The following is a 24932-nucleotide window of genomic DNA, read 5'->3' as shown; positions in this document are numbered from 1 at the left end:
TAAATGTATTCAATAGTTAACAAATATCTGTTGAGTGCTTACTTTGGCCACTTTGCTAGATTTGGGGAAAATAAAGAAGTATTATAAGATAAACCCAGCTTGTTCTCTGGTTGTATAGATAAACCCAACTTGTTCTCTGGTTCTCTGGGGAAGAGACACACCAAAAGTAGTTATAATGTGTAGTTAACAAAAATAATTGTAACAAAGTGTGTTTCAGAGTAGGGGAAATGCTGGGAAGGAGTGAGTAACTGAGCCTGTACAAGCAAAGAAGAGCTTCATGGTGATTGCATTGGAATTAAACTGTTAAAATGAGCAGGAGTGGAGCAAATGGAAAACAAGGAAACTGGATTGAAGAAAGAGAACAGTGTTTTGTATAAAGAGTGTGCATCATCCTCATATCGCCGTGAAGTAGTAAAAGCACGCTGCAGTTTGGGAGTTTAGCATAGCTGGTGTTTAGAAGAATGAGGGACTGAGTGGAATGGAGAAGAATGTTTGGGGGATGATGAAAAGGTGCCTGTGTGCCCTACTGAGACATTTGTACATTATCCCGTTTTCCAGAAGAAATAGGGTGAGATTTATGGTTTAAATTTTTTGTTTGGCTTGTCTCAGAGGGAACAGCAAGGAGGAGAACTCAGATTAAAAAAAAAGAGTTCAAATGAGGTTGTGGTCCTAGGATGACAAAGATGGACACAGTTCTGGAATTCAGGCTTTGTACCTTTTGCTGTGGATGGTGAGAGAAGGGAGGATTCAGAGAGTGAAGAAGGTTTAATGGAAAAAGGGATGACTAATCATGCAAGCAAGAAAAGGGGCAAGTCTGAAAATAAGACAGTGATTTCACTGAGGTGTCTGTGCTATATCCCAGTGGCAGCATTGACCTTAAAACAAATGGACAGCAAAATATTTATTCAGAAAAATGGGGTTAGTTGGGAAAAACAAAGAATTGTAATTTGGAACATGCATTCTAATGGTGAACCACATACAAGTCCAAAAGAAATCAAAGGATAGGGAAGTTTTTTATGGACTTGGGAGGGGCTAATGTAAACAAAGAGTTCATTTAAGGAAACAACGTTTGAAGTATAGTGACTTTTCTTTTTCTTTTTAAATTATTATTTTTATTTTTAATTATAGTTGACATTTAGTATAATTTTGTATTAGTTTCGGGTATACAGTATAGTGGTCAATTATATAATTTACAAAATGTTGTCCTAATAATTCTGGTACTATACATAGTTATTACAAAATTATTCACTATATTCCCTATGTTTTACTTTACATCCCTGTTTTGTAACTACCAATTTGTACTACATAATCTCTTCACATTTTCATTCAGCTCTTCAATCCTCTTCCCATTTAGCTACCCTCAGTTTATTCTTCATATCTGTGAGTCTGTTTCTGTTTTGTTTGCTTATTTTGTTCTTCGGATTCTTCATATAAGTGATATATGGTATTTGTCTTTGACCCATTTCACTTTGTGTATGTCTATCCAGGTTGTCACAAATGGTAAGTGTAGTGACTTTTCATTGGCTGAGCTGTTACTTGACAAGGAGGAATCTTTTATTTCTCCTGTTGGAGATGCTTCCTGTGAGGGTCAGTTGTGTGCTTTGAGTGACACCTGTGAGAGTTCTCCCTTTTAGCCTCCTGACTCCATTTAAAATGAAGTTTCTATTTATTAATTTTCTCAGTACTTAGTTAGAAAATATAGTTCTGCCACATAGGAGGGAGCTGAGGTTCAGAGGAATTCTTGAGGGGTGAACATATTATAAGTAATGGATCAGACAAAAGCAAATAAAAAACCCATAGGAAGTGTGTAAACTATGAGGAATAATGAAGGCCTAAAATAGTAAGCCAAGGATTACCAACACTTACAAGTCAGTGAAAACAACAACAACAACAACAACAACAACAACAACAGAGAAGGAAGAGGATAAAGGATGAAAGAAGAATTTGGAGAGAAGAAGCCTGATAGGTCCAAGGTTGACTGCCAGGTCCCAGGGGCATACAACTCCCAGCCAGGTTAGAATGTGCTTTCTTTAATGAGAACAAAGCAATCGAGGTTGAAAGATCATGATAAATATTTGTTATAAATATAGCTAGTCTCTAATATTCTGCTTCTACCCTCAACAGAATAAGATGCTATAGAGGTAGGAAGTAGAAGGGGGAAAAAACACACAAAAAAAAACAACAACAACCTTGGGCCAAAGGAGCATCATTTCCTCTGAGACAAAACAGGACATGTCTGTGAGTTGTTTATGCAATGGACAATACTGAAAGGCCCGGTAATTTCAATGTTTGCATATGCCTCTGTTATCCCAGACATGGGCATTCATTAGATAGGTGGACCAGAGTCACAGAACCACATGCAGAATTCTGGGAGCCAAAAGGGTAAATGAGAAATGATAGTAGAAGTAGGAAATTGAACCAAATGAAAATATGAAGAGGCAAATATAGATGATATTCTCATTAATTGAGTATTGTGAATTAAAGAAGTAAAAATAGTTTTTAAATAACGCCCACACTGTCCTGGGCAAAAGGAATCATGTGCAGTAATCTACTTGGTTTATGTTGAATTTATTAAATACAAATAAACATATACTTATGTGTATAGTCTTAAAAATCTGAAAAGTAAATTTCTAAGAGGTACACAATTGCCACCTAAGAAATATTGATTACGTTTATTCCTCTTATAGCTTTATTGAAATGAAATTGAGAAATAACCGCATAAATTTAAGGTGTACAATATGATTTTATATACATACCAGGGGCCTAGTCCACGAATTCGTGCACCTTGAAAGGAACTGTGACCCTGCCCAGCCCCTCTTGCCATGGCCCCCAAACCCCTGTCTTTTGGCAGCCCTGCTCCTGCCACCACCACTCCCAAGTGCTGACAGTGTGTTCCCTGCTAGCACCCACTGACTGCACAGAGTGATTAGGGCAGTCATCAGCAACAGCTGTGAGCAGGATCAGCATCGTCAGTGGGTGTAAGTGGTGGCTGCTGCCCTAATTGCCCCTCAGGAGCAGGGGGAGGTAGAGAGGCCCTCAGGGGCAATCAGGACCGGCAGCTGCCACTCACACCACTGATGGTCCCAAGTGATTGGGACCGGCATTGGGCACCAGCAGCAAGGTGCAAGTGCAGGGCAGGACTGCAGCATGTGGGAGTAAAGAATTTTCAGTAACCAGCAGAGGCTCAACCTGATGACAGTGACAGGCACCCTGCCTTAGTTTGGTGCCCCCACTCACCTGTACCACCATCCTGCCAATGCCCATGCCCACCATGTTTTGCACAGGCCCCCTGGTGGTCTGTGCACATCATAGTGACCAATTGTTCATTTGTTCCTATTGTTCCATCATTTGGTCTATTTGTATATTAGCCTTTTATTTTATACTAGAGGCCTGGTGCACAAAATTCATGTATGCGGGTGTGTGTGCCTCAGCCCAACCTGCATCCTCTCCAATCTGGTTCCCCTCTCACAATCCAGGACTGCTGGCTCCCAACTGCTTGCTGCTTACCTTCCTGATTGCCCCTAACCTCTACTGCCTGCCAGCCTGATCACCCCTCAACCACACCCCTGCCAGCCTAATTGATGTCTAACTGCTCCCCTGCAAGTCTGATTGCCCTTAACTGCCCTCCCTGTTAGCCTGGTCACCCCCAACTGCCCTCCCCTGCCAGCCTGGTCCCCCATCCCAACTGCCCTCCTCTGCAAGCCTGCTCTCCCCTCCCCCCCCCAAACTGCTCTCCCCTCTAGGCCTGGTCACCCCTAATGCCTCCCCTGCAGGCCTGGTCCCCCCCACCTGTCCTTTCCTGCAGGCCTGGTCACCCCCAACTTCCCTCCTCTGCCTGCCTCATCCCTCCCAACTGCCTTCCCCTGATGGCCATCTTGTGGTAGTCATCTCTGACCTTATGGGGGCAGCTATCTTGTGTGTTGGAGTGAAAATTTGCATATTACTCTTTTTTTAGATAGGATTTATTATATAGGACAAGGAGGGGGGTAAAGGTAGGTTATAATTCTGAGTACACAAAACACAGAGTTTATTATTAATTATTGTATTTTCTATACAAAAACAATTAATCTACTTTTGCACCACCCTGTATATATTGCAAAATTATTACCACAAAAAGTTACTTAACACATCCTTCACTTTATATGATTACCTGTGTGTGTGTGCATGTTTGTAAAGTGAACACTTATAAATACTCTCTTAGCAACTTTCAAACATACAGTACAGCGTCCACTATTTTTATTATGCTGTACATTTGATCTCCAGAACTTATACCTAAAAGGTTGCACCCTTTGACCAACAACTCTCCATTTCCCTAACCCATGATAACTACATTCTGTTTCTATGATTTTAATCTTTTCAGATTCCAAATATATGTGAAATAATGGAGTATTTGTCTTTCCCTGTCTGACTTATTTCACACCCTTTAGGTTTATTCATGTTGTCACATATGGCAAGATTTCCTTTTTTTCTATGACTGAATAATTTTTGCAGAATGTGTGTGCATGTGTGTGTGACATTTTCTTTATTCATTCATTCATTGACAGACGCTTAGGTTGTTTCCATGCCTGCCTATTGTAAATAATACTGCAAAGAACATGAGGGTTCAAATATCTCTTTGAAACTAAAAAAGAAAGGCTTTATATCATAAATATGTATAGCTGCTAACTCAATAAATTTTCTTTTTCTGACATGCATCACCAATGTTGTATGCTTTTTATTCTTATTTCATTTTTATTTACAGAAAACTGGGCACAAACCAGAAAGTGTGGATTTGTGTGGAGCACATATTGAGTGGGCCAAAGAAAAATCAAGCAGAAAGAATGTCTTTCAGGTAAGAGAGTTACATATATTCAGTTTATCCCTATTCCTTTTGAATCTGAGGTATCTTGGGTAATCAAAATAAGACTACCTTGTTGCGACATTTTCGTGTGTATTTTCATTTGCAACCTGTTGTGCAAAAGTCATTGTGAAAAAACTGACTCCTTTTCTTCTGTTGAATTTTAGTTTGTTTGTTGTCATTCAAAATTCAAAAGTCATTGATTTTTGCAATGTATTTGCTAGATGTTTGGGGTTCAAACCTAGAATGCTTGACTTGGATTTATTGTAGAGCTTTCAGACATACATAAGTAAGATTCACTAATTATGATAAACTATTTGCATTCATTGTTATTTCTCTCATCTTGTCATAAAATATACTTAACGTTGTGCGTTAGGGGGATATAGAAAGCTGAACAGCTATAAAAATTGGACCTTTCTATATTGCATAATTAGAGTTTTTTGACAAATAAAAGTCATTAATAATTCAATCATTTTTCATTGAATGAAAAGAACAGATGAAATCATTGAAAAATAATAAATGGAAAAACTTAATATTTAACAGATGATGTTACTAAAATCCCATTGGCAATTAATGACTTTAGATAATGGAGGTTGATCTTTTTCTATTTTATATGAAATTTAACTCACTTTTCTATTCCAAAGTAACCAATAGCTATATGAATATATTTTAAAATTTATATAATTTAGTATCCAAGAAACTGGATTATTATGATTAATATATTAAATGTCTTCAAAGACTATTTTGATTCTTGAAGAAAAGTTAGTTTTGTTTTTAAATGCATCAATGAAATAAATATATTGGGTCTTACAGAAATATAGTTTGGTGACATTTTTATCTGAATTCTCACTAGAAAAAAATAGCTGGTTTCTAGTTTGTTCTGTACTTTTCAGATGCTAATTCAGGTTTATCCAAAAAATCTTGACCCAGGTTAATATTTTAAATCACTTTTAACTATTAAAATTAGTTAACACATCCATCACTTCATATGGTTACCAGAGAATAAATTATGTTTAGAATAAATTATTTTTCTGGTTCTAGTATTATTCTATTTAGGTATTAATTTAATATGATAATGTTTATATATATATATAAAACAAAAAAGGAAGAATGAAAAACTAAATATGCTTACCTAGCAATCAAGGCTAAAGCTGAAAGTGATTAGAATGTGAATTTTCAGAATCAAGAAGGAAAAATAAATTTTCTTTTGAAATAAGGAATTGTAGGTCAATTTATTATTCTTTGTGCTATTTGGCCATAAATAACAAAAGTTAGAGGTTATTATCCTAGCTTCTATGACAACACATATGGTCATTATGACTAGATCTGAACTAGATTGTGTGAGCTGAGTGGTTTAGTTTTATTTGTATTGTGAGTTTAGCATCCTAGTTACCAATTATAATATAAAGACAAAAAATTGACATTGATATAATTCTTGACCAACAGAAACTCTTAGAGTTGGGCTAAATCAGCCTTATTTTAGTTCCTTCAGTTAACCTTATGAAGAATTAAATTAGATTAAAAATAAAGAAGATAGTAATATATATATATATATATGGCTGCAAATATTGATGAAAATCTTTATGTATAAATTTACATAGATAAGAACATAAAACATAGAAAGTATGCATAGCCCACGGGCACAAACCACAGTGTACCAGATCCAGCCGGCATCACAGGTCCTGGAGGTAGGGCTAGGAGGTTTAAGAGAAATAAAGACAAGAGAAAGGGGGGCTTCAGGAGGACTGCTAGTCCATGATGAGACTGCAGTAACTTTATTAGTTGCAGGCGTACATTTATGGGGCTTTTCTGGGCATTTCTCCAAGTGCCCCTTTCCCAGGACAAGGCCTCCCGACAGCTCCTCAAGACATTCTTGGAAAAGTTACATAGAGCAGGCATCTGGCTAGATATCATTGAGAACAGCCTAGCTGAGAACATCCAGATAAGTCGTGCATCACGCGCACTCCCTAACAATGGGGCTGTGGTCTGCCCTGTCCCTAGTTGACCCTGAAGGCTTAGGGGAGAGCAGGTAGGTGTCCCTACCCTGTGCTCAATCCCCTGTAGGAGAGCAGGTAGGCGTCCCTACCCTATGCTCCATCCTTGCCCTCGGGCCCCACGGAACACGGCTTCCCACAACAGTGTGGTGAGGGCCTAGGAGACTAGGGTTTGGGGTGGAGAGAGTCCATGGGAAAAAAAGGGTGGACATCTGTAATACTTTCAACAATAAAGATACATTTAAAAAAACATAGACATTTAAGCTACCTATATTTATGATATGTATCATCTTAACCTTTCCTGAACATGAACAACCATCTCTTATTATATTTTTACTTGTTTTTCATATTTCTAAACATAGGTACTTCTAAAGATATTAAAAACTATTCCCAATTTGAGTCACTTTTTGGAGGTGACAATCTTGCCACCTAGTTTTATTTGTAAGGTACCTGAGCAGTTCCTGGGACCTCAGTGTTCTTACATCCATTTTATCTTTTATTTTTTGTCTGGTAGCATTTAGTCTAGAGAAACAAGAGGCGATTATAAGGATGTTGTGAACATAACTAACAAAAGATCGAGATTTAATTGACTGCCATTTCTTTATGGGGTGACTCGTGATTTTTCTGGCTACACTGAAATCTTTTTGTCATCTAAACACATGAGATTAAGTCAAATTTACTAATAGGTAGTCATAGATGAAGACTATGGATGTATGCCTTCTGAGAAAAACAATATAAATAGCTTTTATAGTTCAGTTAACAGAAAAGCATTGGGAAGGATTTGCCAGAGAGCTAAATCTAGATGACTTGCATCAATATTTGATTAGAAACATTAGCTGGTCTAACTCTCAAATGATCAGAATAAACACGATTATACTTCAAACACATGGTATTAAGACATTGTTGAATGTTTGAATGTGTGTGTGCAAGGGTTTCATTACCTACAGAGTAATGAAGTGTTTCTTCCTGTCTGAGAGAGACCATCGTAGCTTTGGCTGATGTGCTACTCAGAAATAGCTTTAGACTTCCAAGTTTGAATTAGGCTTGGTGCTCAATCTCAGCCCATGAATTATAGATTATAGATAGCAAATGGCTATTGAGAGTTTTGGTTCAAGAAAAATCAAAGATGAGAAAAATTAGAAATAATTTAAAATTTGAAATCTGTCCTTAAAAAGCTGATGGATTGGTAGTTATATGATACATAATTACAGTGTCTGCAGAGAAGTCCAACTTAAAATGAATAGCAAAACAAACCGAATTATGTGCCTGAGATATGTTTGAAAGACTCAGAATGCACACATTGGTGACCAAAAAAAAGGGAAGGATTTCATTAATTTGTTCTTTTGTACATGACATTTGGATATTTGAGTTGTTCATTTTATTTTTGTATTAGAAGCCAAAATTCCTTCATATTCAAATCTTTATTGAACTCTTGATATAGATTCAATCTTATTGATTGGCACATGGCAACGTAAGAAAGACAACATTGAATATTAAGGCTTATTATTCAACAACTCTCAGCAACTCAGAATTATGCTCTCTATCTGAGATAAAGAATATCTGCCCGTATATTATAACAACAATCTTTGTCCCAATTGTTACTTCTTAATAATAAATAATACATTTTTAAAGATTGTTAGCAATGCCTATAATAAAGTATATGAAAGCAAGCCATACTATGTGTTTAAAAAAATGTTTGTGTATTGCCCTGGCTGGCTGGTTCAGTTGGTTGGGGTGTCATTTTGTACACCAAAAAGGTTATGGGTTCAATTCTGGTTAGGGCACAGAGCTAGTTTGTGGGTTCAATCTCTGCTCAGTACATATTGGGCGGCAACCCAGTGGTGTTTCTCTCCTACTCTCTTCTTCTTCCTCTCCCTCTCCCTTCCTCTCTCCCTGAAATCAATTTAAAAGTATAAATGTGTGCCGGGACCGGTTTGGCTCAATGGATAGAGCGTCGGCTTGGGGACTGAAGGGCCCCGGGTTCGATTCTGGTCAAGGGCATGTACCTTGGTTGCGGGCATATCCCCAGTAGGGGGTGTGCAAGAGGCAGCTGATCGATGACTCTCTCTCATTGATGTTTCTAACTCTCTATCTCTCTCTTTTCCTCTCTGTACAAAAATCAATAAAATATATATTTTTTAAAAAAAGTATAAATGTGGTGTGTGTGTGTGTGTGTGTGTGTGTGTGTGTGTGTGTGTAGAGTGTATGTGCATCTAGGTATGTACCCACATCTAATAGTTTGACTTTAGGAAAAGTGCCCATTTCTACATATACACCCAAACACAGAAAGACACTTTGTACCCATAAAAGGCTATACCAATTTTTAAGTTACACTCATAAATGTTCATTGCTGCTAATTTTTGTTTAATTCTGCTTTTAGCATAATTGTCAAGGACCATCACAAGTTTGATGCAGCTTGAGAAAACATTTAGCAACTGAGTGATTTGTAATGAACTGTGGTACAAGTTTTCTTAGTTAACTCAAGAGCAACCCTAGGTCTTCTTCAGGGAAACAGTGAATTAAAAGATTGGTGTTCAAATCACATGTTTTAAACATTACTGCTAAGTGCTAGTTTGCTCTTTGATGTTTAGCCTGAAATTTAAAGCACTAAGGATTAAAAGGATTACAACATAATCTTAAATAATCCTGAATGCCATTTACAGAGAGATAGTATAATAACTAAATAAAACCATGTTAAAGGATGGCATTCCTGTCAGGCAGTGTCATAACACAAACTGCTTCTGTCTCCATCTCCCCTTTTCTCATGGATACATCAGGCATTTACAAAGCTTTTCCACTGGAAGTTCAGCTGAGAAATGGCTGCAAAATACTTTAAAATGATCACTAATTTTTTAAACTTTTAATATCTCCTTGTTTCAAAGTTACAGAAAAATTTCCCCTTAGGTTTTTTGTCCCCCCCCCTCCCTCTGAACATAAGGCTCTCTGTGTAAAACATTTTTGAAAGTCAGGGAAAGGGTTCATGCCATGGCCACCAAATAGGTAGGAACGTCTCAAAAACATTCCCCACCTCCAGGGAGCTCCCCCCTTATCCTGTATAATAAAAGCGTACTATGCAAATTGTCCCCTCAACCTGGAGTTCTTCTAGGAGTTCGACCAGGGGGCAAAGCTGGCCAGAGGAAGGGAGGGAGGCCCCCGGCAGGCAGCCTGCAATCCCTAGAGACCCTACCAGTGCATGTTCACTGGGCCTCTAGTTAAACATAAGATGGTCTCAAGCACCGTAATGGATTCCATGACATTTAATTTAGCACTTAAATATTTTTTACTCCTATCATGTAAATTAGTTTTGTCTTCCCAAAGAAAATACAAATTCAGAGACCTTAGTATATCCCATACTGCTTTATACTTATTAAACCAGAGAACTGGACATCTTTTAATGAATTCAGTGGTTAATGCTAAGGCTAGAGTTGCATTCTTTTAGTGAAAACCAAACAAACAAACAAAAACACACATTGTCCTAAAACATTTTAGGAAATACTGTTCACAAATGACATTTGTCAATACTCCCAAATGACATTCAGAGTGTCAACCCTATCCCCTTTTGTAAATAGGGGGATAAAGAATAAGTGGAATAGCCAGTTAGAGAAAGACAAATACCATATGCTTTCCTTTGTGTGTGAAATCTAATGAAAAAGTAAATAAATAAACAAAAATAAATAAATAAATAAACCCAACAGACATAGATAGAGGGCAGACTGACAGGTATCAGAGGGTTGTAGTGTTGAGAGCAGGAAGGGGGGTTGACTAGGTGAAGGGACTAAGCAACAAAAAGAAGAAGGAAAAAATCCTCCCAGACACAGAAGGCAGTTTGATGGTTACCAGAAGGAAAAGGGGGTGGGACAGGTAGAAGACTGTAGAGAGGGATAAAGGATGAAGGAGGCTTGGCTTGGGGTGGTGAACACACAATACAACTTACAGTGATGTATTATGGAATTGTACACTTGAAACATATAATTTATTAACCAATGTCACATCAATAAATGCAATAAAAATTCACAAACAAATAAATAAATAATCCTTATTAATGAAATTAACAAAAAATACTGTTTCTTTATCCTTTTCAATAAAACATATAAGAAAGTAGATGATTACTCATTTAAAATAATTAAGTAGTTTCTACTCAAAAGCTTTACATTTTTTTCCAGAGCCAGGCGATGACTAGGCCTCAGTTGTACTGAGTTTCCTTTTAATATAAAAAACTTTTTTAAAGTTTACCCATGAACATGCAGTGCGCTCATCTATCACTTGTGTGCCTAAAATGAGATAATTCTACCATTAATTAAGTGTAGCTGATTGGATCTATATCTATTGCCACTTGAAAAAAAATTGATGATTCTGCATGCCCCACACTGGGGATTGAGCCTGCAACACAGGCATGTGCCCTTGACTAGAATAGAAACTGGGACCCTTCACTCTGCAAGCTAACATTCTATCCAGCGAGCCAAACCAGCTAGGGTGAGTTTCTCTTTTAATAAATATATAAATGTCTCAGGGGAATAGGCTCTGTCCCTCAAAGTTAAGTAAATTTTAGAATAGGTTTATCATTACATGTATGACTTTTCTGACTTTGGATGGAGTCTTCTGGCTATAACATATATTAAACACATTCATGTCATATTTCCCATGCATATGTTTTACATTTAGACATAATTTGATTGCTCTTGCTGATCTGAATATGTCTTAGCTTAAAATGTGCAAGTACCACTTAAGTTTATTAATGCGGAGATAATTTAATAACATCTTGGAAAATGTTATTTTAAGCCAAAAAGAAAACTACCGGTACTAGTATTTTGCTTTTATCTATTTCCTTCTGTTAAAAGTGGTGTCTTGAAAAAAAAAAACTAAGCTTTTTACCAATTTTCTTTCATTTTTCAGTGCTTTAGTTAGACTAAATGTAAAGGGTGATTCTTCACATTCATATATGCATTATATTTCAAGTAAAGCTGGTTTCACTTTAGAGAATTATAGTATCTTAAAAGGCATGACATTAAAAATAAACCAGAGTAAGAGTAACATTAATATCTAATACAGTTGGGATTTTTGCTTTCTAACTTGTCCCCAATCATTTTATCTGCCTATTAGATATTCATTCATCACTTAGAAGCTGCAGTGGGGAAAGTGCACTGGGAACATGTGTTCCAGTTTGGGCTGTGTCAGTTGTATTCTTATGTAGAACCCAGAGCAGCATCCCTCCTCCAACCTAGTTTTTCACTCCAAGGGAATCAGAAATAACAGTTCCTACCTCATCTGCCTTCCTGCTGTATGAATGCTAAAATGAAACAACCCTGTTTCTGACAGCAATTCTGAATGACTGATTTTAATATTAATAAAATGGAGTATTAATAATCATTTCTTGACCACATTCTCTCACAACACTTTGAGGGTAGTTCCAGAGGTGGATTTTGGAGGAATCTGGGTAGGAGAGGTAGATATCTATGAAATACAACTCAGGACTTTGTCACTTCTATTCTCTATACTGCATTGTGAACCTGACCAATAGACTAAGACTTAGACTAAGACTGTGAGAAAAGCTTTTCATCTACTATGCAATTAAGAAAATGTGTCCTCAAAACTTATCAAATTTATTTGTAATATTCTTTTTTATAAATAGTGTAATTAACATAATATCTAGTAAATGTAGGTTGATTAATTACTTTCTTATCCCAGTTACTACTTTTAAGAAAATCATTTTATACTGAAAGCTTCTACCAAGCTATTGATAATCAATGTGCAAAAGGAGACAATGGCAACTTTTTTTATTCTTCAACTGAGATATCAGAACCATACTTTTTTTTATTATTAAAGGGGAGGAAATATGATTATTTTTATGATTTGGGCTTTATTTTTGCCAGTGGGATTACACAGGAGAATTTGATGAATGGAGTGATATAATTTTATAATTGGAACTTTGATTTAGGAATATTAATGTCAGAAGTGCTTAAGATTTACAGCAAAGGAGAGAGCCTGGGGGCAGGAAATAAAATTGATTGTCAGAATCTAAGGTGAGACCTAAAGAGCAAGTTAGCCTGACCAATGAAAGGAAAAGCAGAAACAAGTTTGGTGGATGGAAAGTACAGCCCTCAAAGGAGACACACCTACTTGTTCAGACCATGTGACTTGGAAACCACTGTCTTTTTGCAGATTTAATTTTTTAAAAATGCATAATCTCAAGTATAGAATTAACACACTGATAAATTGAGTATATATTATTAGAAGAAACAATTGCAAGTAAATGCTGCCTGATGATCCCATGGAGCTTAGTGGACTGTGAACATATGTCCTCATTTGCACATTTCTTTATTCCACTCACTACTAACGGGTATGTTACTATCTTTCTCTATTCATTTCTTTTTGAACTGATATCAAAGCAGAACACAACTGGGTGACAGTAGACTTGACAATAGTCACATTATTAAGTCATATTATTAAACTTTATTCCCAAGTCAACTAAGGGAATCAAGATTTTAAAATTTCAAAATGAAATAAAATAAATCAAAATAAACAGTGTAAAGGAAATGTCAACCTGGTTCCTGATACTTCAAAATTTTAGTAGAAGAATGTCTGCATGTGTCCTGATGAGCTTAGGTCACTGGTTAACTCATCTCACAGTGCCTTCTGGAATAGCTCACTCTGTCTGCTCAGAGCTGAGTGATGCACTTAGAATGCATTCTAGATTTTAGTGTGGCACCAAGCTAAACGAAACATGTTGCTCTTCATGTATTGACAACATGATGTAACCCTCCTCTTCTCATTGAACTACCCTGTATCTTGATGTGTTGGAAAATCTGGCATAATAGTTGCTGTGACCTGCTGGGCTGACAGTGCAGTCCCCCAAGTCCATAGAGCCAGGGTGAGGCTAACTGAGCTGCATGGAATCAAACCTGGGACTTCAGGCCATATGCCCTCTCTGAGCAAAAGCCAGCACTGCCAGTGGGGGATTGCATGGAATCGAAGTAAAGCCATCAAGTGTTATGGTGTTTGCCATTTGTGATTTTCATCTTGTAAAGATATTACATTGATGCTGGCAAGACATCATTCATTCAGACCAACAGATCTCTTTTTTCTATCTATTTCAAAAATATCTTCTTTTATATTTTTTAAAGAGAGCATCCATGTTTATTTAATGCTGAACATGATTACTCTTTAATAGCAAACAGGCCTCTTCCAGAAAAAGGAACAGTTTAATCCCTAAAGCTGGTACATAATAAATGGGGCCAGTAAATGGTATCACATTTTACAGCTTGCCCATAAGGATGACACAGGGTGATATAAAATTGAGAGCTTTTGGATAGCATAGGATCACTGGCAGATAAATCACCAATGCCATTCAGATTTTAGAAACATAAGATAATGAGGTTGGGTCTGAAGGCAAGAGAGAGAAAAAAATATATCTATATAATACACATACACACACACACACACACACACACACACACACACTCACAGAGTTCACATGCCACAAGCCACTGAGCAGGAGAAAAATCTGGGCAATGGTGAGCAAAACTTTCTATTCTCAGAGCAATGTTTAAAGCAGTATAATAAAATAACCTAGTGAACATCCATAAACAAAGGCTTGAAATGAACATAAGAATAAAGAAACACTAGTTTAAGATGAAAAGAAAATGCCAGCACTCATACAGAACTGCAGAAGCCACTTGTAGAATCTGTGTACAAAATCTCTCAATATATGAGTTAAACACATTACTCAAAATTTAGTAGAAAAAGAAATACTCAAAAGTAAGACTTTAAGACACTGAACAAATATCAGGATTCTCAGTATTTGAGAGGAGGCAGCTCTTTTCTTTATCTTAACAAAACAGGATGTTGAGAGATGAGCTAAGTGAAACAATGAAATGAAATGCCTGACGGTGGGGAGAAATAGGAAGGAAGCTGCTTGAACTGTTTTCAGATAACCGATGAGAATGAGGTGACTTGGCCATGAGGGACATTCACTTCCTCCAGTCTTCAGAGGAATCTTGTTTTAGAAGAGAGCTACTAGGTTCTTGGCCTTAGTCCCGTCTATTTGCCTAACATTTTATTTCTAGCACTAGAAGAAATTAATAATCTGACATCCTTGGTGGACATGTACAACTGCCCCCCCCCCAAAAAAAAAAAATTAGAGTGGTGAAATTAGCAAACTGCATCAGTGATGACAGAGAATCATTGATAAATTGCCTTCTGCACGCCCCCTACTGGGAATTGAGCCTACAACCTAGGCATGTGCCTTGGATCATAGGTCAAGTCTCAGTCACAGATCCACACAGCATGGCTGGTCATTTTTTTCTTTTTCTTTTTTCTTGAATTTAAGAAATGTTTCATTTTCAAAATTCTCACACCCATGATCAAGTAGAAGGCAAGCTTCTAAAACCTGAGACCTGTGATCGATTTGAAATCAATTCGTGGAAAGGGAGGCCACCAACACGCTTTTAATGTGTAGGATATACCAAAGAGGGTGGCAGGAAATGATGTGAAGCCTTTCTCTTTTGACAGCTACACTGGAACATTTACAACCACAGATGTTATTTGTCCATTAGAAAGGAAAATATTTGTTTCAAGCCACAGGCATTTTCTACCACAATATCAAAATGAAATTCAAAGGCAATTTAATGTTTAATGTGCAAGAACATAAATATTTTTGGGGGGGTCCCAAACGCTACTAGAAAGCATACTTCACAAAGTATAACTAATGAGATGAAAGGAGGATGGCTGGCTTTATGACGAACAAATCTGTCCTTCTCCCAAAGTCGGGATTGTTCTATGATTAACATAGGAAATCTTAGATGGACTGCACAGAGTGCTGCATTATTCATAAAAGCATTGCTGCCATCTGGTGGCTCGTTGGCGTTCCAGCATTGACTTTGCTGATTTGATTTGGCTGGGTGCTCTGGCGTGGTATTCAAAGGAGGGCTTTCCTTATGGGGTAAAATAAAAACATGAAATCCCTTGGCCCTGGATGTCATCATCGGATGGCAGGACTGTCTCTCTGTCCTATTGCAGAATGGAGGATTCAGGGAGGCAATGACATACTTACATATCTTTTCTTCTAACTGGGGATTTATATTTTCCATGGCTTATCCAAGTACGTTACTCGTGGCTGTTATTGACTGATGCCTTTTATCGACACTCTTTCTGTTAGCAAATAAACATGTAGTCAAATATTAGGAAGATTTATTGAGTCTAAAGATACACTGTATTGCTGAAATAAGAATATACATGAGATTCTGCAATCACTCATTTGGATCCAAGCATGAATTTATTTTAAGTTGCTGCTCACTGAGTTGCATTTTGGAATTAACATACTTTACAGTGTCGAAGAGAAATGTTTAGGGTTTTATAAAATTCAAGATTTCTTCCCAGTCATTTAATTTTTATGTTGAAGAAATCTGATTAATTGTTAATGACTCAGAGACTATACAGTCATCTTTCTTCATGGATTTACAAATTAAATAGCAAATATTCAGCTCACTCTGTACTTTTTATAAAAAATAAAATAGTTAAAATGTAATTTAAGAAATTTTGACAATTCTGCAGCATCAGTGTGTCAACACATTTTTAAGCAGAAACAATAAATTTATCTTTGAAATTTTAGTATATGTTTTAAGTTTCTAATAACTGTATATCTTATTCTATACAATGAAAATCCTGATCCTTAAAAAAACATATTTATATACACCACAAGTCTTTGAAGATTATATGAGATAATGAGTTAAAATTACCCTAGGAGGAAAGTTAAAGTTTAATCCTGAATTCTCAATGATGATATTTAATTGTTAATTTTCAGTTTCTAGTGTATATTTGCCTGTATTAGTAAAAGTCAGATAACAAAAAGCCATAGCACTAATTTTGGAAAATTATATCAAGTGAATATTATTTCTTGCAAGAAAACTTGTAAGTGCCTATTTTTAAAAGTAAGACTGTGAGTTTTGTTTTTAAATTTTTGGACAAGTTTTTGCTGTGTGACTGCATATTTGATATTACCCTTGTTGCTAGCTAATTTGCTAATCTCCCCTGGGAAGATTGTTACCACTCCCTCCCGTTTTTATTTAGGAAGAGGATGTGAAAAAAATACATATAAAAAGGAGAGTAAAATTGATAATGCTTATGATCCTCTTTCATTTGTAAGTATAAAATTTCAAATAATTTATTCTCATAACTGATTTGGATACTACCCTATGGTAGCCTCATAGCTCCAAGATAAAGATAATTTCTATGGTCAAGATACCCCCAGGGCATATTCATAAGTTGCTAATATGTGTTTCAATAACATTTGCTTTTTAGCAGCTTTTGCATCTACTTAACACAAAATTCCCATTTAGTCAAGAGAATCATTCATATTCTGTAATGAATGATGTCACCTTAAATTCTTTAGTATGCTGGATGTTACATTTTATAATGCGGTAGTTGATGATTTGTTTATGCTAAGTTTTATGACAGTGACAGCTGTATCTCAGTGAAAGAATGGTTTGTTGTTTTTTTCTTTCTTAGGGAGCTAGTTTTGAATTCAGTTTAAGCAAGTAGTTTTGCCATATATGTTCTGGCTGAGGCTGGGTTCCCCTCAAAGTAAAGTTTGAGACTAAGAATCATGTTGTAGCAAGTTTATTTGGGAAGTGATCCCAGAAAGCAGGAATTCTGAACTAGCAGGAATGAAACAGAAAGAAGAAAGGGCACTCCCAGGGCTGGTGTTGAGTTGGTCACAGAGTGGTGAGGACAACTTGACAGAATTCCAACCCAAGGAGCCACAGAACAAGGAAGCATTTTTCCATCAGCTTCTCATGTCATTGCTTTACGGTTGATTCTAGTAGGATAATCATCCTGACTTTTAGGCTGCACATCTGGGGATATGCCAGGAAGACTCTTCCAGGTGTCCTACGCCATAGACTCAGAGAATATGCATGGCAGAAGAGAAAATATATGCGGAGTGTGCTTGAGGAAGCTATAGTCAGTTCAAAGGGGTTTGAAGTCCTGGGCTCCTTCCCCTCCCCCCCCCAACTGTTTATACTAGGTGCACCATGAGTCTCAGATAAAGCCAAAAGGAAGGAAGCTGGACACAAGAAATAATCCAGTGCAGTCTAGTCCTTGCAACTTGGCTTGTGCCGCATGTCTAATACAGCTGAATCCCCAAGCTGGTGGCTGGCCTCATTCTCTACAAAGATCTGCATGTCTGTGCCCACCCAGAAGTCCATGACATTTACAGACCACTTTTTCTCCAATCTTCCAGACGGTCTGTCTCCTTCTAGGCCTCTGACCAACAGGTAGAGCCATTCTCCACTTTCTGGAAATCAGTCTGTGTTCTGACTGTGGGCTACCCTTCTGTCTATAAAGTAAACAAATTAAGTTTTTTACATTTTTTTCTTATGGAAAGGTTCCTCCCCCTCCTCACCGCTGTCTTACAGGATCAATCCAGGGTACAAAGTACAGCTAAAGCAACCCCCCCCCTTTTTTTTTGTAATGCTCACCACCATATTAAGGTGACCCATAGACAAATTAGGCCTGAGTATTTTTATCCTTCATCAGCTGGCTTTCAAGAGGCAAGGGTTTAACAGTGATAGGAGGTAAAATGGGAGTTTGAGCCATATGTTCATTAAGTGATTTAGGTCCTCTGCACCTGCTTGGGCTAAATTCTGAATGTAGAGTTTCCATCCACAGACCATTTCTCAATGTTCCTATCCAGTGGATTTGACAATGCCCAGGTCATCATGGGAAACTGAAGCCACATGGTCACTTGATGTCCTATGATCAGGTGCTCAGTATCTATTCTAACCCAGCAGCTCCTATTTAATTGGTGAGGATTTCTTGATTGCAGGAGGCAAAGCCTTCCTTCACAACCCTAGGGTCCTTTGTTGCAACTAGCCACAAAATCCACAGTTGTAAATCTAATTTCTCATTGACTTTTCAGAGTATTATGGCTAGTGTCAAGGAGCTTGCACCATAGCCTGGCCTTGCTTCAGGCTTTGATGAATAATGGCTGGTCCCTTGGTATATGAATGGCATCCAGAAATACTCCTAATGAACTTGATACTGACTCACCTAGTAATGGAGGTCCAGGATTTGTGGTCCTAACACTATATGAGAAGTGTAACTCAGATTCCTGATTGTGAGCAAACAAGTGATTGTTGTTTTAAGCCACTTGATTTGGGGCTAGTTTGTTATAGAGCAATAGCTAATTGATACAAGCAATATGTCTATAAATATAATTCAGTGCCTTGATTTATAGGGGAAGACATGCCGTATTTAAAAGTAAAGTTCAATCAGTATAAAAGGCTTTTTAAAAGGTTATGGAACCCAAGTTTATAGTGTCAACTTCTAATAATTAATTGCCAACCACAATCTCTTCCCAGGGTTGTAGAGAAAACGCAGGTGGTGGCATTTCATCTGTTCATGTGTGTCTCTCCTATTACAAAGTTTGTTTATAGAAATAGCTGCCTAACAAAGTTAACTTCCAGGAAAGATGCCAGGTTACACAGACCATACCAGAGTCTTAGAATCACTTTGGGTGAAAGCCCAAAGTTTTTGCAACATTAGGTGGAGGCAACATAATTTGGCTTGAAAGCTACAAGGGAAAAAAATGACAGTAAATTCTCATGGAACAGTATGTTCAGAGTCTTCAAGATAGTATCTTTGTGACTTCTTATTAGTGAGAGAATATAGTGTATCTCTGCTTTTTTTTAAAAAAAAAATAGTCTGGACCAACAGGATCCACACTTGTCACAGATTAATGTTAACCCAGCATCGATAGAGGTTCTAATCCCAAAATTAGGCTGTGAGACATAAGAGCAGATAAAGCTACAGTTGGAAAATCTAAATATAGCTGAAAAGTTTTGTCCCTTCAAGAGTTTCTGGGAGAAAGAAAAGAAATTTGATTTCTGTGCTGCTGATGGAAAAGCTCACAAATGAGTTAACAAAATTATATTTGTCATATTTTCATTGAAAATGGTATTTTAAAATATTTTTCCTATAAGTTAAAAATGACCTTCCAGCTCTTCTGCCACGCTGTCAGCGTGGGTGGGACAGAGCCCATGCTGGCAGGGAAAAAAAAAAAATGACCTTCCATGTTAAAAACAATTAGTTAAGAAAAACAAAACAGGAAGTCTACCTTGCTTTGGATTTTGGAATTAAATATTCTAGCAATTTATTTAATTTTGAAAAATATATACATAGAGAGTGCTGTTATTATTCCTGAGAATTTTCACAAAATAGTTCAGGTCAGAGGATCCTTATTTGTGTAAAGTAAATATGTGATTCCCAGGCTGTCTTCATCAATATAATTTTTACATTCTTTTTTGCTCCAAAAATATTTTTTTAAGAAGTTTAATTCATTGATTTCTTTCTGTTTTTCTCTTAAATGATTAAAACCAAAGATAAGCATAATGTATTCCTGTTAAAGCAGTATGATTCTATGACTATTCTGTCTTAGATTAAAATTTTATTTGAATTTCATTATTACATTTTAAATTTTCAGTAAAATTTATTATTTCTAAATCTGTGTTTGGTTAACTTTAGAAATAGAAACTGATGAAAAACAGGAGGTAAACTTATTCAATTACTTCAAAGTAATGATATTTTTTCATAGTTATTTTAGAAATTGTGTGTTCAATTATTACTTTTTCACAGTAGTGAGTAGAACTTCAGTCTTGAGAAAGTCAGTTTTCAAAATGTCTAAGTTGAGGATCCAAGATGGCTGCGCCCAGGTGAACACCTAGCCGCAGCCGCACACAACAATTTCAATAAAATACAACTAAAATATAAAACGGACATTGCCCAGAACTACAGGAAGGTTGACTGACTGGAAATTCTACAGCGAGAAGCAAGGAGAAAACCAGAAGGAGGCGCTGAGGAGCTGGAAAAGCCCAAGGTACGGAGACGCAGCGTGCGGAGAGGACGGAGCCGGAGAGGAGGGAGGCCGAGTGCCTGGCGGGCGTTCCCTAGTGGAAAGGAGATAAAACTCCGACTGTGCTGGGCCCCAGACTGCTCTGAACCCCGGTTCTGGGCCAGACCCCGGAGACTCAGGCTCAGCCATAGGGAGCCGGGCTGTAAGGCGGAACCCTGGGGAAGTGGCGAAAGGAGGTCCCAGAAGCGCGCACATTGCGCGCAGAGAAGGGACGGTCAGCTCTGCCGCGGGATTGCCCTGACGGGAAGGAGACCTGGGCTCCAGACTGCTCTGAACGCCACCTCCAACTCCACTTCCAACTGAACTGAACCCCAATACCGGTCTCATTGGGGGAGAGCATAGACTGTTTGGCAGCAGGCGAAAATCGAGGGCACCTTTCTCTCAGAGGCGCCGGCAGCAGCGAGCACTGAAGGACCCGCATAGGGCGGGGCTGACAGAAGCCAAAGCTGCAGGCTCCACCCTGAAACCCCGTCCCATCTGTAACTGCGAAATGCGACAACAAAATAGATCACAAACGAAAGAAATGGAGGACAAAAAGCATCTGGATATAGAGTTCAAATCTATGCTTATAAGGTTTTTCAAGAATTTCCTAGAAAAGATGGATAAGGCCTATGAGGATATGAAAAGAGATCAACTAGAATTAATAAGGAGTCAACAAGAAATGATAAGGGATCAACAAGAAATAAAGAATACATTGTCTGAAATAAAAAATATTTTACTGAGTCCTAAAAATAGAAGGGAAGATCGCAAGAATCAAGTCAAAGATTTGGAACATAAAGAGCCAGAAGACACTCCTCCACAGAAGCTAGAAGGCAAGAGAATCCAGAAAATTGAAGATAATGTAAGAAACCTCTGGGACAACTTCAAGCGAACCAACATCAGAATTATGGGGGTCCCAGAAGATGAGAGAGAGCAAGATATCAAAAACATACTGAAAGAAATAGTGACAGAAAACTTCCCCCACCTGGTGAAAGAATTAGACTTACAAGTCCAGGAAGCGCACAGAACTCCAAACAAAAGGAATCCAAAGAGGACCACACCGAGACACATCATTATTAAAATTCCAAGAGCAAAAGACAAAGAGAGAATATTAAAAGAAGCAAGAGCAAAGAAGGTAGTTACCTATAAAGGAGCACCTATACGATTGTCAGCTGATTTCTCAACAGAAACCATGCAGGCCAGAAGGGAATGGCAAGAAATATTCAAGGTGATGAATAGCAAGAACCTACAGCCAAAAATAGTCTACCCAGCAAAGCTATCACTCAGAATCGAAGGCCAGATAAAGAGCTTCACTAATAAAAAAAAGCTAAAGGAGTTCATCACCACCAAACCAGAATTATATGAATTGCTGAAGGGGGTTCTTTCAGAAGAGAAAGTAAACAAAGATAAAAATTATGAACAACAAATACGTAACTATCAACAAGTGAATCTAAAAACCAAGGAAATTAAAAAAATCTGATGAACAATATTAACTGTTGAACATAATAGAATCAGAGGTATGGAAGGGGAGTGAACTGACGATTCTTGGGGAAAAGGGGAGAGGGGGGCGTGGGAAGAGACTGAACATAAACTGTGCACCTATGGATGAGGACAATGGGGAGAGGGGAACGGGCAGAGGGCGGGGTGGGAACCTGGTGGAGGAGAGCAATGGTGGGGGGGGGGGGGAAGGAACATTTGTAATAATATGAACAATAAAAACTTATTAAAAAAAAATGTCTAAGTTATGGTTAAGAAATTGAATAACATTATGTCCTTTGCTTCTCCATTTAGTTTAAATCTCTTTCCCATCCTATATAAAATGCCATTTTGATAACACGTTACTTTATCTTCTAATGTCAAACAAAACAACTTTTTTCAGTGTAACACAAATCAATCATCATAAAAATTTCAGTGACTGGAGAAAGTAGCTGAAATATCTTTTCAAATGCAAGATCTAAGAAAGTAATGGATACTTGGATTATGTAGATTACTTGCTTGCTGTTTGTGAATCCTGCTAATTTTGCTGGAACTCAAAGCAAACTAAAGGTGGTCAGAAGTTGCCATTATAAGTTATTAGAATGCTTTTATAAAAATAGCATGCATCTATGATTGCTAATTCATACTTATGTTTGTTCACTTATCATATGAATTTGTTAAATTTATTAAAAAGAAATATTTCTGAACTTTTCTACTTTTATGAGTCCAGTCTTACTCAGAGGCAGAGATGTTAGAGGATCACTTAAGTTATTTATCATAGAGTTTTCATTGCCCTGATAAAACCCTTACATTTACTTTTTTTAAATAAACTTTGCTCAGTATTCATTCATGTTTCCAAATAAATAAAAGGGGTCAATAATTTAATGAAAAAATATTAAAAATAACACAAAGGATCAACTGTCATAAGCGTTTTGATTAAGCATAGTTCAATTTAGGGCCTTCTGTTAGGCCACATAAGCTGTTATGCTTAGGGAACAGATTTTTGTTGTTTAGCTCTACATTGTCTTTTCTCTGGGTCCCAGATTGATGGAATAACCTCTGTCTGGAACAGATATTCTGGCCTTTAAAGATCCTTTCCAGAAATGGCATATGTTGTGTCTGTTATTCATTTTATGGGACGAAGGAAATGACAAAGCCAACAGGCAGAGAAGTATAGTCCTCTATTGCAGGGCCACTGCAGGGAGAGGCGCAGTGTAAGAGTAATGGAGCTTACCACAGTCCCTACAGAATTAAACCTTTAAGTCCCCTGTTGTTTCCTTCTCAATCTGCATACATGGTTGTTATTATTGTTTAAACAGAATAAAATGTCATCAGTCTAGAGATAAAAGCACATTTAACGTAATTTATTGAGTACATGTAATTGATGGTAACATAATGACTCACTTAAAGGAACCATTCACTTCCTATTGAGTGTGAAACGAGTTCAAGATATTCAACAACATATGTCAATCTGAATACCAAATCATATCTATTTCAAAATTAGTTAGGAGGTTTTGAGAATATAGAGAATTTACATAAATAATTATTTTACTCCAAGTTGGATGCATATGAATTATAGGAGCTAAAGGTCAAAGAATTCAGAGTGAAATAAGTACTTTCAGAAGGTAACAGAAATGAGGTAAGGATTGGAAAGTGTTTGTATTCAGTAATTTAACTGTTAATAGGTATATTCCTTTTTTGATAGTAGATGAATATATGTCTTACATCATAAAAAAACCTTTGTATTCTAGTCATAGCTATTTACATACCAACTTGAACGGTATAACAGGTATACATGCTGTGCCTAACTTTGTTGATCTATCAGAAAATGCTCTATTGAGATAACACACCATGGAACACTTTTGTTGTTGAAATAACTATTCTCTGGCATACAAAGACTTGGCATAAGAAATAAATTTTTTATGAAGTTTTTTTGAATTGTATTCTTTGAGGTATATACTAAAGAGATATTAGACGGGATGGAAGAAGAAATGAGGGCTATTCATGTAAATTGTTCAATAGTAAAAAGAACACATTTTGCTGAGGAAATTAACCATCTATATTTTCAGAATGAGGCATAAAACTCATTTTTAATGTTCAAAATTTGTTACAACAAGTAAAAACTACTTTAATTTAGGAAAAGTACCAACTAATGTCAGTGAAAAATGATTGCAATTCAACTCTATGTATGTAGTTATCATGGCAAAGTAATTTTACAGAGTGCATCTTTTTTTTTTACTTTGAAGGCATTGGTTTTAAGTCCTATTTTTGTAATGTAGAGCATATTGGTATAAAACAAACAAAAAGGCCCTCAAACAACAGTCCCAGTAAGCCAACTTGCAATTAACTGCCACTCCTGGGAAATATTCTAGTATATGTTGCTGGCACTTGAAAAATTTATACCTTCTGAGGAAAGGCAGGAAAATTCTGTCAAACAATTAAACTGATTGGAATTCCCCAGGATGTAAAAAAACAAAATGAGTTCTGTGTTAGAAAAGAATGGTAAATAGTTGTGTACATGGCTGTGAATTGGAACAGAAAAAAGAATAGGTTCTTTGTATCTTGTATAAATCAGTAATTTTTTTTCTTTAAAACAAATTTAATTCAAGTCAGGTAAAACTTTTAGTACTGATTTATAAAAAAAACAAACACTACATATTCTGTAATTGAAAAGTGTGGTTATTTAAATGACCTCTAAATTAGCAATAGAATGATACTCTTGATAATAATATTTTTTGGA

At 36.9% G+C, this 24932-nt stretch overlaps 1 protein-coding gene across 1 annotated transcript in view; it reads left to right on the top strand.

Annotated features, from left to right (window-relative positions):
• ARHGAP15 (Rho GTPase activating protein 15) overlaps nt 1–24932 on the top strand; it is a 622919-nt gene that overhangs the window by 122456 nt on the left and 475531 nt on the right. Inside the window, exon 6 of the mRNA XM_036422005.2 lies at nt 4742–4831. Within this exon, the coding sequence (XP_036277898.1) occupies nt 4742–4831 (90 nt within the window). The remainder of the gene's footprint in view (nt 1–4741; nt 4832–24932) is intronic.

The sequence above is a fragment of the Pipistrellus kuhlii genome, unplaced genomic scaffold (genome assembly GCF_014108245.1).
Source record: "Pipistrellus kuhlii isolate mPipKuh1 unplaced genomic scaffold, mPipKuh1.p scaffold_m20_p_7, whole genome shotgun sequence".
In the NCBI taxonomy this organism is placed as follows: domain Eukaryota; kingdom Metazoa; phylum Chordata; class Mammalia; order Chiroptera; family Vespertilionidae; genus Pipistrellus; species Pipistrellus kuhlii.
Note: the sequence above shows the minus strand (reverse complement) of the source record. Positions and strands in the feature narration are given on the sequence as shown.